Source organism: Megalobrama amblycephala, linkage group LG2 (assembly GCF_018812025.1).
Source record: "Megalobrama amblycephala isolate DHTTF-2021 linkage group LG2, ASM1881202v1, whole genome shotgun sequence".
NCBI classification, from domain to species: Eukaryota; Metazoa; Chordata; class Actinopteri; order Cypriniformes; family Xenocyprididae; genus Megalobrama; species Megalobrama amblycephala.
The window spans coordinates 2,735,164-2,753,373 of NC_063045.1; the positions used below are offsets into that span (position 1 = coordinate 2,735,164).

Genomic DNA, 18,210 nt, shown 5'->3' on the forward strand with positions numbered 1-18,210 from the left:
ATATACGTTATTACTGCAGCCCTCGATTAGGTTAAACATTCAAAAGGGTTAGCAACGGTTGTGTTTAGGTTAGGACAATATATAAATTAAATTTAAAATAATAATAAAAAAAAAAATCCCTGAAAACATATAATACTGTCAGGGCTGGTTGTACACGAGGAGAGGATGCAGGATCTAGTTGTAGCAGCAAAGGTTTGACAATAAATATAACACAACTCAGGAGCAGGAACAAAAACAACTAACTAAACATTGACAAGGACAGACAAGTGAGTGCAGGAGGAGTGAGTCTTTGGCCCGTTTACACGTACATGGTTATTTTGAAAAACTGAGACATTTCCCTTTGTTTGCGCCCTTCGTTTACACGCAAACGGAGAATTCGCCTCTGAAAACGAATCATTCTAAAAATTCCGGCCAGAGTGGAGATTTTGAAAATCTTCGTTTGCACGTTTGCATGTAAACTGAGACAAACGGGTGTTTAGGCAGCCAACGTCACAGTATGCGCCAGAGCTCGCACCTATGTCAAAAGTGCGACCTATGTTTACATGTGATCATGGAAGCGTTTAGAGTAGCAGTCGCATTTATGTTGGTGCAAACTCTTCTCGTGTGTTTGCATTTGCAAATACAGCTGCTCCATTATGTAGAGGAGCAGAGACGAATGAGTACTCGGAGAGCAGCAATTTTGCAACAACTTCGAATCACTTCAAGAGGAATTCGGGATTCTTTTTCGGGATTCTGATTGGCTTACGTGGGCTTGAGCTTCTCCTTACACTCTTGACGTCACATATACACGGGTACGTGTAAATGAACACTTTTCTGAAAACTGACATGTGTGCACGATGTTATTTTTGAAACCGGAGAGGTTGAAATGTCCGTTTATGAAAATAGCCGCCCACGTGTAAACGTAGCCTTTAAAGGGAGTGCTGATAAGGATGTGCAGGTGCAGGGAATCATATGTGTGATGTGATGAGATGAGCTGACTGGGTGCAGGTGTGGATCAGGAGGGATTCTGGGAAATGGAGTCCGGGGAAGGTGAGACGACCGGTGACTGTGACAAATTCAAATACAGAATTAAATACTGCTAGTCCATCTGCTTCTGACCTGCACTCTCAGGGAAACTAATACACTCACTCATTCAAGATGGCAGCAGTGTATGTGGCTGGCCACCTCCTGCTCCTGGTTGTATGGATGTTTGTTGTGTTTTTATTGACTAAATACTGCAGACTCTCTATTGGTGTATGATTGCCAAACACTACTTAGCAATCTATAATGTTAATCAGAGTGGAAAAAACAACTCGCACCCTCCTCCGCTCCTGTGTGGATTACCTGACGATCTTTATCGGACCCTATGCTCTCCCGGGAGAAAGAAGCTACTTAGACGCCGTGGTAAATGTGGTGGTCTACTAGTGAGAGTTAGGACTTTAATGGCCTTGTTTCCAAAGGCTGATCCTTGCTGGATTTTATCCTAACTTGACATGGATTGTTGCCGGTATGTGCTCCGACACTCTTGGGATCCCGGCAATCAAGATTGTGGCTGGTACCTGTTACTGGCGTAGATAAGGAGCCTTCAGCCAACATTTATCGGCCTCCTCGTCTTAGAAGAGGTGGTGTGGACGTTTCTCTTCTCCGGCCCTTTGATCGTGCACCTCCGTTGCCGAAAGACTCAATCCCAGGGAGGTTTTCCTTGGTAAATGCTAGATCACTAGCCAACAAGACTTTTTATTTTGTATGACTTAGTATGGATCAGTGTTGGTGAGTCAAGTGTGTTTTCAGAAGTCGTACCTCAGAATTGTACTTATTTTAATTCTTCACGGCTTACGGGTCGAAGAGGTGGAGTAGCAGCTATTTTTAAAGAACACTTAAACTGTCTGTCAGCTTACTCCTATTCCAGCTTCAAACTCAGTATTTTTGAACTAAGCTTGAGTTATCTGGTGTTGTGCTATGTTGTCTATCGTCCACCCAAATATAACAAAGACTTTATTGAGGAATTTTCAGATTTTTTGGCTGGAATTCTGCCAAAATATGATCGGGTCATAATTGTTGGGGATTTTAGTATCCATGTGTGCTGTCCTGTCAAACCCTTGGCTAAAGCCTTTCTTAATCTGGTGGAGTCTTTTAATTTAACTCAGCTTGTGGATAGTCCCAGACATATTTGTGGTCACATTTTAGACTTGGTTTTATCATATGGCTTTATCATAAGTCTGTGATGCTGTTTTCTCTGATCATTTACCTGTTTTATTTGAGATATGTATTACCTGTGATCCCAAAGTGATCAATTCTTCAACCGTTCAATCATTTTCAGAGGATTTTAATGCTATTGACAATGACTATTCACTGACTTCATACGGCCTTAACACAGATGATCTGACTTCATTGTTCTCTTCAACTTGTGTTAATATCTTGGATACTGTGGCTCCTTTTAAGATGGTTCGAGTAAAACCTAAAACTCAACCATGGCTGAATGCTACTACTCAAACTGTAAGGCTCGAGTGTAGAAGGGCGAAATGCTGCTGGAAGAAGGATAAATTGCAGATTTCCTTTGATATTTTGAAGGAGAATTTGCTTAAATATCAAAAAACTGTTAGATCTGAGAAATCAAAGTATCTTTCTAGCATCATCTGTAATAACTCCCACAAGCCAGCTGTGCTATTTAGTACTATAAACACGGTTTTAAACACTCCCCAAGCAACATGTTTAGAGCCTTCTGCAGAAATGTGTGAGAAACTTTGAGACTTTTTCATTGACAAGATTAAGGCTGTTTCCAGCAACACGGGAGGAACTCTTGGAATGTGACAACGTTTATGATCATTCAAGTAAAGGAGGATTGAATTGTGATACAGTGATATCTGCATCTGTGGGAGGTTCAGTCGATGTTCAGACCTCTTATCCTGTGGATTCACTCCCTAATCAAGTGGTGACTCAAGTCAGAACCAGATTTGGCAGGCTTGTGAAACCTATGAACATGTTGATTCAGAATATGACCCAAAACATGAAGACGAGCAGTTCAGTTAATGGGGTTACCAGGTCTTTATTGTCATAAGATGATTAAGCTGTTACATAGATCATACAATCTTTCTTTTGAGGTTACTTATGTTACATCAAGTTGAGATGACCAACATTCAGAAAACTTTCAGCTTCATTTAAAGGTGCTAAAGAGGATCTTTTCATCGACTGAGAAACCAAAGACTGTTACTGAGTTTTTGAAATGAGCGCATGCGTAAGAACAACCCCCCTCCTTCACAGCTCATTTCAAGGGAACGCCTCCCAAAACTCGTGCACGAGTATTGGAACACGAGTGTTTACCACCGGCATTCGCAGTGTCGTGTTAGTGGATTCATTATGTCGGACTCACCGCAGGTAACTCATAATCTGCAGTTGTTATTCCTGTCTCCTGACAAAAACACTGCATGCAGCGCCTGTAGAGTGTGGAAAGTTACTGGAGCGTGCAGCCGCGCTCGTCTCTCACAAGGAACGTAATGGCAGTGATTGACAAGCCAGAGGGCCAATCCGCGCACGTCTCTCACAAGGAACGTCACGGCAGTGATTGACAAGCCAGAGGGCCAATCGTTTACGCGATGATCGCGTAAACGATTGGCTGATGTTTTTAAGGCCCTACCTCATGCACAGATGATGTATATTAATATTATTCCTTTCAGTGTGTCTAATAAATAGTCTTTTATCAGTTAGTAAAGACAGTTTCAAGTAATATTGCAAAAATGCATAAAACAAAACATCCTCTTTAGCACCTTTAAAAGTAGCTGTCACATTGAAATCAAAGTAGTGGTGTTTGGGGCACCCTATTCACAAGTGTTCTCTTAAGCCGTGCACACACTTAACGATTGTAAGGCCGATTATGAATGTAAATTGATACTTATGACTGATCTCGTCCAGTCAGAGCCAGTTGCGTTCAGTCTGCGATTACAGTCGGTGTTCAAATTCCATGTGTAAGTATATAAATCTGCTTCAGTCGCAGGAAACAATCGCTGTGTATGTTGAGCTCAGTCTTAGAATGTTTTAGCTAGTCGTTAAATGTGTGCCCGGCTTTAGTAGGCCTGATCACCCTGCCTAGGTCACTTTCCCTGTAGGTTGGGAAGCATATGCTGCAGTGTTGAGTGATAATGTCAGTTGAGTTTATTCTGTATGTGGCTTTTCGATCAACTATTTATCTGTATTCAACAAGTTTTGTGAAGTTCACCAGAGTAAAACTGCTACATTTAATATACTAATATATCTAACCATTTAATATACTGATCACAAATTTATGGAAATATATTTTTGTTCCGAGAGGGTGTAGTGATAGGAAGAATGTGTGCTTGTGTTTGTGAAACCACAAACACTCCAGGCCTTCAGAGGTGTTGCATTATCAGATGAGCTGAACAGTTTCATACAGCTAAACATGAAGTGGATGAATCAACATCACACTTCATCTATATATAGATGCCTCAGAGTAAGCTAAGTGTCTGAGAATGAATATTTGCTGTGTTGTAACACCTTTGAGTTCCGATAAGGATGTTGTTGTTGACAATAACATTCTGCTATTTCATTTGTCTGTTTCACAGCTCAACCTCTTAGGGCAGAGTTTTTTTTTAACGTTAGATACCAATGAACCTCGAATATGTTACATCCCCTTGTAATCAACCAAATAATATTTCCCCCATTTTCACAGACAAGGCTTAAGCCTAATCACAGACTAAAATGGATGTTTGAGTTGTTTTATCTAGAAGCTCATCTTTTGTCTCAAGATGCACACCAGCATCTTTTTTTTTTTTTTTTTTTTCTAAGGCACATTTATAAAAGCTACTTAAATGTCCTAATTGAACTAAGGCCTAATCCTGGCTTAATCTAAGCCCTATCTGTGAAACCGGCCTAAATTATAGATCTTAAGCCCTGGATGAAGACATGGAGATTTCTGCATTAAAAAAAACATGGAAAGCAACAGGAGCTAACCCCTTTGACTAGAGACAAAGTGTTCATTGACTCCTTCCTCATCCACAAAGCATAAAATATTTATATAATTTATTATCTTTTTTTTTTGAGTAAAAGCTGAATTTAAGCAACTCTTTTAAAATAAGTCATTGAACTGACTTGCTAGAGGCCAAGTACCAAAGTTGGAGGCATCTCTTTTAGTTTTATTATTCTTTTTCTGATCCCTTTGCCACTGACAGGCAGAACTACAGTGGATACGGAAAGTATTCAGACCCCCTTAAATTTTTCACTGTTTGTTATATTGCAGCCATTTGCTAAAATCATTGGTATCATGGTATGTGCTAAAGGGGTATTTATAGCAATGATGAGATGAGCAGAAGTTAGTTAGGGTTGTCTAGCCACAGTAACATCATGGGCAGTTGATCTCAGTAGTTTTTGTTATTTTGTTAACAGGGGAGAGTTACTTTACTTTGCTTGTTTATTTTTTGTTATTTTATTTTTATTTTTATTCTTCATACAGTGGGTACAGAAAGTATTCAGACCCCCTTAAATTTTTCACTCTTCGTTATATTGCAGTCATTTGCTAAAATCATTTAAGTTCATTTTTTTTCCTCATTAATGTACACACAGCACCCCATATTGACAGAAAAACACAGAATTGTTGACATTTTTGCAGATTTATTAAAAAAGAAAAACTGAAATATCACATGGTCCTAAGTATTCAGACCCTTTGCTGTGACACTCATATTTAACTCAAGTGCTGTCCATTTCTTCTGATCATCCTTGAGATGGTTCTACACCTTCATTTGAGTCCAGCTGTGTTTGATTATACTGATTGGACTTGATTAGGAAAGCCACACACCTGTCTATATAAGACCTTACAGCTCACAGTGCATGTCAGAGCAAATGAGAATCATGAGGTCAAAGGAACTGCCTGAAGAGCTCAGAGACAGAATTGTGGCAAGGCACAGATCTGGCCAAGGTTACAAAAAAATTCTGCTGCACAGTGGCCTCCATAATCCTTAAATGGAAGACGTTTGGGACGACCAGAACCCTTCCTAGAGCTGCCCGTCCGGCCAAACTGAGCTATCGGGGGAGAAGAGCCTTGGTGAGAGAGGTAAAGAAGAACCCAAAGATCACTGTGGCTGAGCTCCAGAGATGCAGTCGGGAGATGGGAGAAAGTTGTAGAAAGTCAACCATCACTGCAGCCCTCCACCAGTCGGGGCTTTATGGCAGAGTGTCCCGACGGAAGCTTCTCCTCAGTGCAAGACACATGAAAGCCCACATGGAGTTTGCCAAGATGGTGAGAAATGCCAAGATGGTGAGAAATAAGATTCTCTGGTCTGATGAGACCAAGATAGAACTTTTTGGCCTTAATTCTAAGCGGTATGTGTGGAGAAAACCAGGCACTGCTCATCACCTGTCCAATACAGTCCCAACAGTGAAGCATGGTGGTGGCAGCATCATGCTGTGGGGGTGTTTTTCAGCTGCAGGGACAGGACGACTGGTTGCAATGGAGGGAAAGATGAATGTGGCCAAGTACAGGGATATCCTGGACGAAAACCTTCTCCAGAGTGCTCAGGACCTCAGACTGGGCCAAAGGTTTATCTTCCAACAAGACAATGACCCTAAGCACACAGCTAAAATAACGAAGGAGTGGCTTCACAACAACTCCGTGACTGTTCCTGAACGGCCCAGCCAGAGCCCTGACTTAAACCCAATTGAGCATCTCTGGAGAGACCTAAAAATGGCTGTCCACCAATTAGGGCTGCAACAAACGATTATTTTGATAATCGATTATTAGGTCGATTAATCGACTAATCATCGATTATTGCACTGATTAATCAGTAGGCTTTGTTCGATTATTCTACTTTTAGCAATTAGTTAAAATATGAGTTATACTGTACTTTAACTAGTAAATAAAACAAGGAAATCACTTCAGCTTTTAAAAGTGTATTTTTAATAATTTTCAAGCCAACTGAATAGACCAATATCCTTCAGGTTAAAAAAATATAATGTAATTATGTGGGGGTTTTTTGAAAAATGAAACAACAACATACATACACATATATATATATATATATATATATATATATATATATATATACAGTACAGTCCAAAAGTTTGGAACCACTAAGATTTTTAATGTTTTTAAAAGAAGTTTCGTCTGCTCACCAAGGCTACATTTATTTAATTAAAAATACAGTAAAAACAGTAATATTGTGAAATATTATTACAATTTAAAATAACTGTTTTCTATTTGAATATATTTCACAAAGTAATTTATTCCTGTGATGGCAAAGCTGAATTTTCAGCATCATTACTCCAGTCTTCAGTGTCACATGATCCTTCAGAAATCATTCTAATATGCTGATCTGCTGCTCAAGAAACATTTAATGTGTACAATTGTACAAAATATTGTGTACAATATTTTTTTTCAGGATTATTTGATGAATAGAAAGTTCAAAAGAACAGTGTTTATCTTAAATCTAATCTTTTATAACATTATAAATGTCTTTACTGCCACTTTTGATTGATTTAATGCATCCTTGCTGAATAAAAGTATTCATTTAATTTCTTTTCAAAAAAATAAAAATAAAAATTCTTACTGACCCCAAACTTTTGAACGTAGTGTATAATGCTACAGAAGCTTTGTATTTCAGATAAATGCTGTTCTTTTGAGCTTTCTATTTATCAAGGAATCCTGAAAAAAAAGTACACAACTGTTTTCAACATTGAAAATAATCATAAATGTTTATTGAGCAGCAAATCAGCATATTAGAATGATTTCTGAAGGATCATGTGACACTGAAGACTGGAGTAACGATGCTGAAAATTCAGCTTTGCATCACAGGAATAAATTACTTCGTCAAATATATTTAAATAGTACACAGTTATTTTAAATTGTAATAATATTTCACAATATTACAGTTTTTTACTGTATTTTAATTAAATAAATGTAGCCTTGGTGAGCAGACGAAACTTCTTTTAAAAACATTAAAAATCTTAGTGGTTCCAAACTTTTGGACTGTACTGTATATATATATATATATATATATATATATATATATATATATATATATATATATATATATATATACACACACACACAAACTATCGAGTTTATGGTCATTGAATGGCTTTCCTGAGGTAAATGTTACATTTTGTGTGATATATTTGTTTGCAAGTTTTATTGACTTCTTTCTGCGGTTAAAACTCCGATTAAGTGATTACAATAGAGATGGATTAATTTCAGTAAGTACTTTTTGATGTTCATTCATGTTTATTTCGCGCTGTAATAGAGAGGAATAGGTTCACATGCCGCTTGAACCGAGGTGTTACAGCGATCTGCCACACAACGTTAAACAGCGTCACCACCACAAGTATTGTTTGAATTCCGTAGTAATATTGACTGAATTTAAAAGCTTAGACTTAGTTTTATATCAAAAGTAACCTGATCTGTCGGTGCGTTGTCTGTGTCCTCTGCTCTGCGATGCATCTTTCACTGTGTGAGAAAATGAACGTGTGGCGTGAGAACAGTGAGTCTGAATGAGAGTTGGTGGCCCTGCATGACAGTATTCTGTAGTTCTGCTAAACGTTATGTTTGTTATGTTTATATGTTATGTTAATCTCCCACATTTCACGAGTTCGACTTCGTTTGCACTATGCTCTCCAAAGCGCTGACTTCTTTTATTGGATTGGATCCGGGAGGGCTGCATTACAGTATTGCGCTACAGCGCCCCACTGGTTACACCGCGTTATTGCAGGCCCTTCAAATATGAGATCAAGAGACTATTCGACAACAAAAATATTTGTCGACAATTTTTTATTGTCGACGTTGTCGATAATGCCGACTAATCGTTTCAGCCCTACCACCAATGTTTACTATCCAACCTGACAGAACTGGAGAGGATCTGCAAGGAGGAATGGCAGAGGATCCCCAAATCCAGGTGTGAAAAACTTGTTGCATCTTTCCCAAAAAGACTCATGGCTGTATTAGATCAAAAGGGTGCTTCTACTAAATACTGAGCAAAGGGTCTGAATACTTAGGACCATGTGATATTTCAGTTTTTCTTTTTTAATAAATCTGCAAAAATGTCAACAATTCTGTGTTTTTCTGTCAATATGGGGTGCTGTGTGTACATTAATGAGGAAAAACTTAAATGAACTTAACTTAAATGAACTTAAATGATTTTAGCAAATGGCTGCAATATAAACAAAGAGTGAAAAATGTAAGGGGGTCTGAATACTTTCTGTACCCACTGTATGAAGAATAATAAAATAAAATAACAAAAAAATAAACAAGCAAAGTAAAGTAACTCTCCCCTGTTAACAAAATAACAAAAACTACTGAGATCAACTGCCCATAATGTTATTATGGCTAGACAACTCTAACTAACTTCTGCTCATCTCGTCATTGCTATAAATACCCCTTTAGCACATACCAACCCAAGTAAAGGTAAATATCAAATAATAGTCTTGTGACTGTGATGCATGTCATATGCTTGTGACTGTGATGCATCCCTCCCAGGTATGCTTAACGACTTCTACGCCCGGTTTGAGGTGCAGAACAAAATAGTGGCGAGGAAGACCATCCCTCTGCCTGGTGAACAGGTGCTCTGTCTAACCACAGCTGAAGTGAGGAAAACTTTATGCAGAGTTGACCCACGGAAATCTGCTGGACCAGACAACATTACTGGCAGAGTGCTCAGAGAATGTGCACAACAGCTAGCGGATGTCCTCACCGACATCTTCAACATTTCCCTGAGCTGCGCCATTGTTCCCACGTGCCTCAAGACGACGACCATCGTTCCCGTGCCGAAGAAGTCTACTGTCTCCTGTCTCAATGACTATCGTCCTATCGCGCTCACACCTATTGTGATGAAGTGCTTCGAGAGGCTCGTCAAGACACAGCTTCCACCTGCACTGGATCCCATGCAGTTCGCGTATCATCCAAACCGCTCCATGGACGATGCCATTACTACGGCCCTTCATCTGGCTCTCACTCATCTAGATAACAAAGGCTCTTATCTACGGATGTTGTTTATAGACTTCAGCTCAGCTTTCAATACGATAATCCCTTAGCATCTGATTGAGAAGCTGAGCCTACTGGGCCTGAATACCTCCATCTGTAATTGGATCCTGGACTTCCTGACTGGGAGACCTCAGTCAGTCCGGATCGGTAACAGCATTTCCAGCACCACCACACTGAGTACTGGGGCACCTCAGGGCTGTGTTCTCAGTCCACAGCTGTTCACTCTGCTGACTTATGACTGTGTAGCAATGCATAGCTCGAATTACATCATCAAGTTCGCTGATGATACGACCGTGGTGGGTCTCATCAGCAAGAATGACGAGTCAGCGTACAGAGAGGAGGTGCAACGGTTAACAGCCTGGTGTGCAGTCAACAACCTGTCTCTGAACATTGATAAAACTAAGGAGATGGTTGTTGACTTCAGGAGAACATAGAGTGGCCATTCTCCATTGATCATCAATGGATCCTCAGTTGAGATTGTTAGGGACACCAAATTCCTTGGTGTTCACTTGGCGGATAACCTCGCCTGGTCACTCAACACCATTTCCATCACCAAAAAAGCCCAGCAGCGCCTCTACTTCCTGAGAAGGCTGAAGAAAGCCCATCTCCCTCCCCCCATCCTGATCACGTTTTACAGAGGGACCATTGAGAGCATCTTGAGCAGCTGTATTACTGCATGGTTTGGGAACTGCACTGTTTCGGATCGCAAGACCCTACAGAGGATAGTTAAAACAGCTGAGAAGATCATCAGAGTCTCTCTCCCCTCTATCATGGACATTTACACCTCACGCTGTATCCGCAAAGCCAACAGCATTGTGGGTGACCCTACACATGTGTCACACACACTTTTCATTCTCTTGCCATCAGGGAAGCGGTTCCAAAGCATTCGGGTCGTTACATCCAGGCTGTATAACAGTTTTTTTCCTCAAGCCATCAGGCTTCTTAACAAAAACTGAACTGAACTGAGCTGAATATGCCCACACACACAAACACACACATAATTGTGGGATTGATGTGTACAACCTGGACTTAACACACATTCGTACTCACTTCGTATACTCACGATTCAGTACCATTCATACTATATCATTTCATTACTATATAACTGTTTACATGCTGTTTTTGCACATCTTCCTGGACTGCTGCTATTTTTGCATTTTTGCACAATATTTTTACTTACATTTTTGTTACTGTTTACTTTATCTTGTAAAAACATGTTTACTGGCGGAGCTACTTTGCTATCTTTGCTATTTTTGTGTTTTGTGTTTTTGTCTTGCACTGCTCTATGTTGTTTTGCACTGATGTGTGTTGTCTGGTAACCAGGTTGCACACATGCACCATATGCACTTTTTGTTGTTTTATGTAGCATCAGGGTTCTGGAGGAACGTTGTTTCATTTCACTGTGTAATGCGTCAGCTATATATGGTTGAAATGAGAATAAAAGCTTCTTGACTTGATTTGACTTGACTTAATAACTTTACCAAATAAACTCAAACAAAATATAAAATTTATATATATATAAAATAGAAAAGGAACTCTGTATTATCTGTGATCCCAAAGTGACTGCTCCAACCCATCACCGTCGAATGATCAATTCTTCAAAAATTCAATCATTTTCAGAGGCATTTAATGCTATTGATGATGACTATTCATTGTCTTCATACGGCCTTAACACTGATGATCTGACTTCATTGTTCTCTTCAACTTGTCTTAATATCTTGGATACTGTGGCTCCTTTTAAGATGGTTCGAGTAAAGCCTAGAACTCAACCATGGCTGAATGCTACTACTTAAAATGTAAGGCTCGAGTGTAGAAGAGCGGAACGCCGCTGGAAGAAGGATAAATTACAGATTTCCTTTGATATTTTGAAGAAGAATTTGCTTAAATATCAAAAAACTGTTAGATCTGAGAAATCAAAGTATCTTTCTAGCGTCATCTGTAATAACTCCCATAAGCCATCTGTGCTATTTAGTACTATTAACGTGGCTTTTTCATTGACAAGATTGAGGCTGTCAGAGCTAATATTTTGCTCTCTTCGACGACTTCATCCATTTCCACTGAGTGCTCTGCTGTTTTTGATCAGTTTGAGTTGGTGTCTCTTGACTCACTGAAAGAGACCTTTGTCAAAATGAACTCATCCTCATGTGGAATTGATGTTGTTCCTCTCCGTCTTCTTAAAGATTCATTTGAAACCATTGGTCCTAAAATTCTTGCAATTCTCAATAGCAGCCTGGCTTCGGGAGTTGTCTCTAAGTCTTTTAAACATGCAGCTGTGGAACCAGTAATCAAGAAATCTAATTTGGATCCATCAGTTTTTGCTATTTATAGACCTATCTCGAAACTCCCATTTCTATCCAAACTATTGGAGAAGGTTGTATTTGGACAATTGAATTCATTTTTAGATTTACATGGTATTCATGAAATGTTTCACTCTGGTTTTAAAGCACTACACAGTACAGAAACTGCACTGTTGAAGGTTTTTAATGACTTACTACTTGTCACTGACTCTGGTGATTGTGCAGTCTTAATTTTACTAGACCTTTCAGCTGCATTTGATACAGTAGACCATATCTTGATTTCACGGCTAGAGCAATGTGTTGGTATTAAGGGTACTGCATTGGATTGGTTTAAATCCTATTTGGCTGAAAGAACTTTTTCAGTTCATCTTGGAGACTATGTCTCCTCAACTGCTTCTTTCACATGTGGGGTCCCCCAGGGCTCCATTTTGGGGCCTATTCTGTTCTCCCTGTATATGCTCCCTTTGGGACATATTTTCAGGAAATTTGGTATTTCTTTTCATTGTTATGCAGATGACCTGCAAATTTATCTGCCCTTGAAACGTAAAGATACCTGCTCTTTAGCACCTCTATTGCAGTGTTTTGAAGAAATTAAGTCCTGGATGGCACTAAATTTCCTTAATTTTAATGAAAAGAAAACATTAGTGCTGTTTTTTATGCAAGGGGGACATAAACCTTGGTGAGCTGAACCCATATGTGAAGCCCTATGTAAAAAATGTGGGTGTTGTTATGGATTGTGATTTTAAATTGGATAAACAGATTCATTTAATAGTTAAATCTTGCTTCTTTCAATTGAGACAACTCACCAAGGTGAAACCTTTCTTGTCCTCTAAAGATTTTCAAAGAGTTGTGCATATATTCATTTCAAGTCGCCTGGATTATTGTAATACCCTTTATTTTGGCATTAGTCAGGCCTCTCTCTCCAGACTGCAAATGGTCCAGAATGCGGCAGCTCGCCTATTGACGGGTACACGAATGCGGGAACATATCACTCCCATTCTCGCTACCTGTTCATTATAGGATTCATTTTAAAATTTTGGTGCTTGTTTTTAAATCTCTTAATGGTTCAGCACCAAGTTATCTATCGGATTTGATTAATCTGTATGCTCCGTCAAGAGCATTAAGGTCTGCTGACCATTTGCTTTTAGCTCTTCCACGGGTAAAACTGAAGAGCAGGAACGAGCCTTTGCTCTGGAAGCTCTGGAACAGTTTTCCTCTCTACATCAGACAGGCTCAAACACTAGAAGTCTTTAAATCTGGCCTAAAAACTCATTTTTATAGTCTGGCGTTCGATGCTATGTGAGAGCTGCTTTCTTTTACTGTTTTATTGTGTCTTAAGTGTTTTTCTTTTATTGTTCTGTTTGTATTATTGAATATGTTTTCTTTTCTTGTATCTGCAGCACTTTGATTAATACTTGTTGTTTTAAAAAAGTGCTTTATAAATAAACTTTGACTTGAGATCAAACTACACCTTTTACCTCTAACTCCTGTTGTAATCTGTCTATACTGACTGTGTCCGCCCACCCCTGTCCATCTCCAAACACACTTGCCTCGTATCTTCCAGTGCTTCGGGTCATCTCATCTCCTGCATTTGTTTTGTCTGTCTGTCATGTGTCTCCTAGCAATGAGGCGCATGTTTCTGTTTGTGTTCGGAAAGGTTTTAAAGTCTGGTAGTGTGTGATCCTCAGTCATGTAGGATGTATCCAGTCATGTATCCTCAGTCATGTAGTGTATGATGCCCGGCTTTTCTCTGTAAATATTTACAAAGTCTGCAAGTGTAATGCCTGTTGTTTAAAAATCCGTTCCGATTTTAAAAGTCATGTAGTGTATTCCAGCCTTATGTGGGACACTCCGAATGCGACCTTTGAATGCGTCCTCCTTTCCCAGGAATTTGCAGGATGCATGAGGATGCATCATTTATTTATTTGAAATGTTTAAAAATGGCGGCGTCTGCAGATGTATACAGCGAAGATGTGATGTTTAATTAGTTTCAAGCTTGTTTTTGTTTTAAACTTTGTTCTTAATATCTTAGCTCCTCCTTTGTCTCTGCAACAGATATCTACATACACCACAGCTCCTCAAGCATTAACCAAAATAAAACAAGTGAATACATTTTCTTTTCAAATTTATAAATGATTTTCGTTCATTTAACTGTTGTGAGTGCGCAACGACGCTGCCGTGAATGTGTTGGCATAGCAACGTGATATTTCCCGTTTCTTTTCCTGCCCGTGTGTCCCACGAAGGACGTCTCGTTTAATTCTGGTTAAGGACACTCCGTATACCGTCCGCATCCTTCACAGGATGCGTCCTCTGGAGCATCAGCCTTCAGAATTAAACTAAATGAGACACCGCTACGGTTTGTTATACAGCTTTGTTGTTGTTGACGACAGCAGGCCCGGACTGGCGAATTCCCGGTGTTCTCAAAATTGAAGATATTTTTGAAAAACACAATTAATTACAAGGTACAGTGCACTATTGCAGACTTATAAACTGAGGTTTTAATTACATTATTTTCATGAATTAAAGTGGGCCGGTCTAAGAAACTCCAGGGCTGAAAATGAGTCCCACTCCGGCCCTGGACAACAGTCATTATCAGAAAATATCAAACCTCTGAATGTTTAAGTCAATAGAAAACTGTACAGAGAAAAAGTGGGAGAAAAAATGTTGGCCCTCGTCACAATTGAAGTTGCCCATCCCTGCTCTAGACCAATCAGGAAATCATAACAGTATGAATATTAAACTGTTGACAAGTACAAATATATCAGAGCCAAACTTGACACTCTTATTGTCAGAGGCCTGATAATAGAAATAGAGTTAAGCTCATAGTTGTGGTTTGGTTTGTTCTCTTTCAGCTCAGTGGCATTAACCAGTGTGGAGGAACAGCAGTCCTTCACCAGTTTCTGCTTCTTCACTTATCAATACAGCTAATACCATCATTACAATAAATATCCATCAAGGTATTGTTTCTTCTCATAATGGCAAACTGATGCTCTTCAGTTTGATACTGAATGAATCCTGACAACATTTCAGCATAAACATGTGTGACATTTTCTGAAAACATGTTACAAGATGATCAACATTATCAGAAGGTTTTCTGTAACACATGAGGTTCATTTGTATGTCTTTAATCTGTCATCATGTTCCTAAAGATCTGACTGTAGGTATCAGGAAGTCTTGAGGCTTTAACTCAGTCTGTGTCTTTAACCGTCTGTCATTATTCAGTCAGTATGGAGCTCAGTCAACTTCCTCTTGTGCTCTGTGAGTATTATTTCCTCCGCATGTATTTCATGTCCATTGCTCTTATATTATGAATAGGATCGAGTGATTTCGTGTTTTGGGAATTTATTTTCATGCTGCTCTCAGTGTTTCAGATCCAGCTCTAGTTGTGAAAGGCGAGCTTGAGAGTTTAAGTGTGCAGTTAGAGCTGTTTGTGAAAGAGAAATGAACTCTTTGGGGCGGTTTCCCGGACAGGGTTTAATTTAAGCCAGGATAGGCCTTAATCTAGAATAGTTAATTGTGTCTTAAAAAATGGCTTTCTGAAACACAGATTAAGTACAGATTACTAAAACCTGGACTATAGAGTCCTGAATTAAAATAAACCAGATTAATGTAAAACCAACTGTGCTAATCTGAATTAGCATGAGAGAGGTTGCCTAGAAAACATGGAATGAACCAAGAAAAGCTTAAAATTGCATGGAACTGAGAAGCAAATCCAAGGAAAATAATGGCAGCAGAAGAAGACTGCAATAATAATAATAATAATAATAATAATAATACAACTTTACTAAAGAAGAGACAGTTCTTTTAAAGCAAGAAAAATACATCAACTGTAGGGGAAAAAAGTGAAATGCCTGGAAATCTGTTTGTAATTAATTATATTTAAATAAATGAATTATATATATATAATAATCATATGATTATTAATGCTTTTGTTTTGTCCTTTACATAAACTAAACATAACTATTTACACATGTGATAATCGGTCTCGGCAGTCTAAACGGTTTGATTTGATAGAAATTGAATTGGTAGAAATGGGCTAGTTTGATCCAAAGCACTACTAAAGTGGTTGTTTCATTACATAAAATAGACAATTTTTGTTATCAGGTCCTCAACCCAAGCGAAAGCTACACTTCACCACAATGGTAATCTCCAAAAAACACAAACATAACAAAAACTTTTACATAATAGAGCATTAAACAGTAAGAAGTCTCTCCATATTCTCATCTTTCTAAAGAAATGCATAAAATTACACTTTTTCAACATTTACCCACTCCAGCCCGGTGCAAAGCATGATGGGAAGTGAAAGTCCTGTTTAATTGGCAGGGGCGCCGCTAAGGGGGGGAAGTTAGGACAATTCTAAGGGCCCACGCACTTTTGGGGCCCCCAGAGATCGGTTTTATTAGTAGTAACAGTCAGTGCTTGAAATGGGCTGGTTTGCACTTCTAAGGACCCACGCACTTTTGGGGCCCCCAGAGATCGGTTTTATTAGTAGTAACAGTCAGTGCTTGAAATGGGCTGGTTTGCACTTCTCTTGCACCAGCACTTCTCACATGTTGCCGTTCACCAGCGCGCACAAAAAGTGTTAAGATTTGCATGAGCCATTTCTATGCGACGCTGATGATAAAATGTGCAACCCATTTGGATTCTATTGAGGATAGTAAAACGATACGGAGAAAGTCGAACATGATCTAAAACAGCCACTAAAATGACTGATGAAAAGAGGGGAAAACATCATCCTGCAAGCTTTTTAAACTCTTGATGACCACTATAATTTATCATGTTCTGCAGGGCCGCATTAAGACTACAAGGGGCCCCTGGGCTTTACCTCTTGAGGGGGCCCTTCATCCACCAGCACTATTACCTACATTCGGGGGTTAAATTGGGCCGGAGCACATAGGCTTATACGAGGGCTCGACATACGCTTGTCCGGGACTGCGGGACAAGTGGATTTTTTGAAGTGAAAGAGAATTTTACTTGCCTGACCAGATAAGTAGCTTGATTAAAATGTCAATAACAACCAAAACGCAAGAATGATTAATCTAGCTTAAGTGGCGACCTATGGTGGCGACTGATAGTGCGTACTGGCGGTGATATTGCGCTGTTGAGGATCACGTAACCTCTTGAGGAGAATTCACAACAAATGAGCTCTGCTCACACAAAGAAACTCAGTTATCATGTTGCAATAAAAATTCAATGGGGTTTAGCTTGCCATTTACGACATATGATAAAGTTAAGCATCACACGACCGAAAGTGCTGAATTCCTGAATATCACATCGATTGAAATTGACACTAATTTCATACATCAGTTCAATAAACAAGTAGTTAATATCAATCACTTACGTTTTAGATGCAATATGTCTGTTTTTTGTTCTATTGTAGCAGCGAAAATAGTTCCAAACAAAGCTGAAGCAGCGCATCTCGCAGCTGCGCTCAGCCGTTTTGAATGATTCAGCGTTTTGAACGAATCGGTTGAGTGAAGATTCAATCGCTCATTCATAAACAACTGCTTCATTCTTGATTCAGAGTGAATCGTTTGAATAAATGACTCAGTGGCTCACTCATTAAGACGGTCACTTGCCGCCATCTACTGGCGGTTTAATTTAATGTTTAAAAGTATAAATTTCCCACCAGCATTTCTTATTTGTTTATTCAAAAATATTTAAAGAATCTCATAACATTATTGAACGCAGTTGTACTTTTTCAGTGTAAATTATTTAATTTGGTAACAGCCCTATAGTGTCTTACTATTTTAATTTATCAAATGTAAGAATATGAAATAAAAGATAAAAGATTTGCATAGTAATAATTTTTTTTTTTTTCCAGACAAGCTACTTTTTTACTCTGACAAGTAAATGATTTAGTTGTCCAAAGGACAAGCACAAAACCAGGCTTAATGTCGAGCACTGTATTTTGTATTTATATTTTATCCTTTAATGGTAGCATCACTCTTATAT

At 38.9% G+C, this 18,210-nt stretch overlaps 1 protein-coding gene across 1 annotated transcript in view; it reads left to right on the forward strand.

Moving 5' to 3' along the window:
- The first annotated feature begins 15,090 nt into the window (after nucleotides 1-15,090).
- Nucleotides 15,091-18,210, forward strand: part of LOC125263168 (Fc receptor-like protein 3) — a 43,977-nt gene continuing 40,857 nt past the window's right edge. Inside the window, 2 exon segments of the mRNA XM_048182089.1 lie at nucleotides 15,091-15,212; nucleotides 15,405-15,513. Coding sequence (XP_048038046.1) covers nucleotides 15,483-15,513 — 31 coding nt within the window. The 5' untranslated portion in view covers nucleotides 15,091-15,212; nucleotides 15,405-15,482.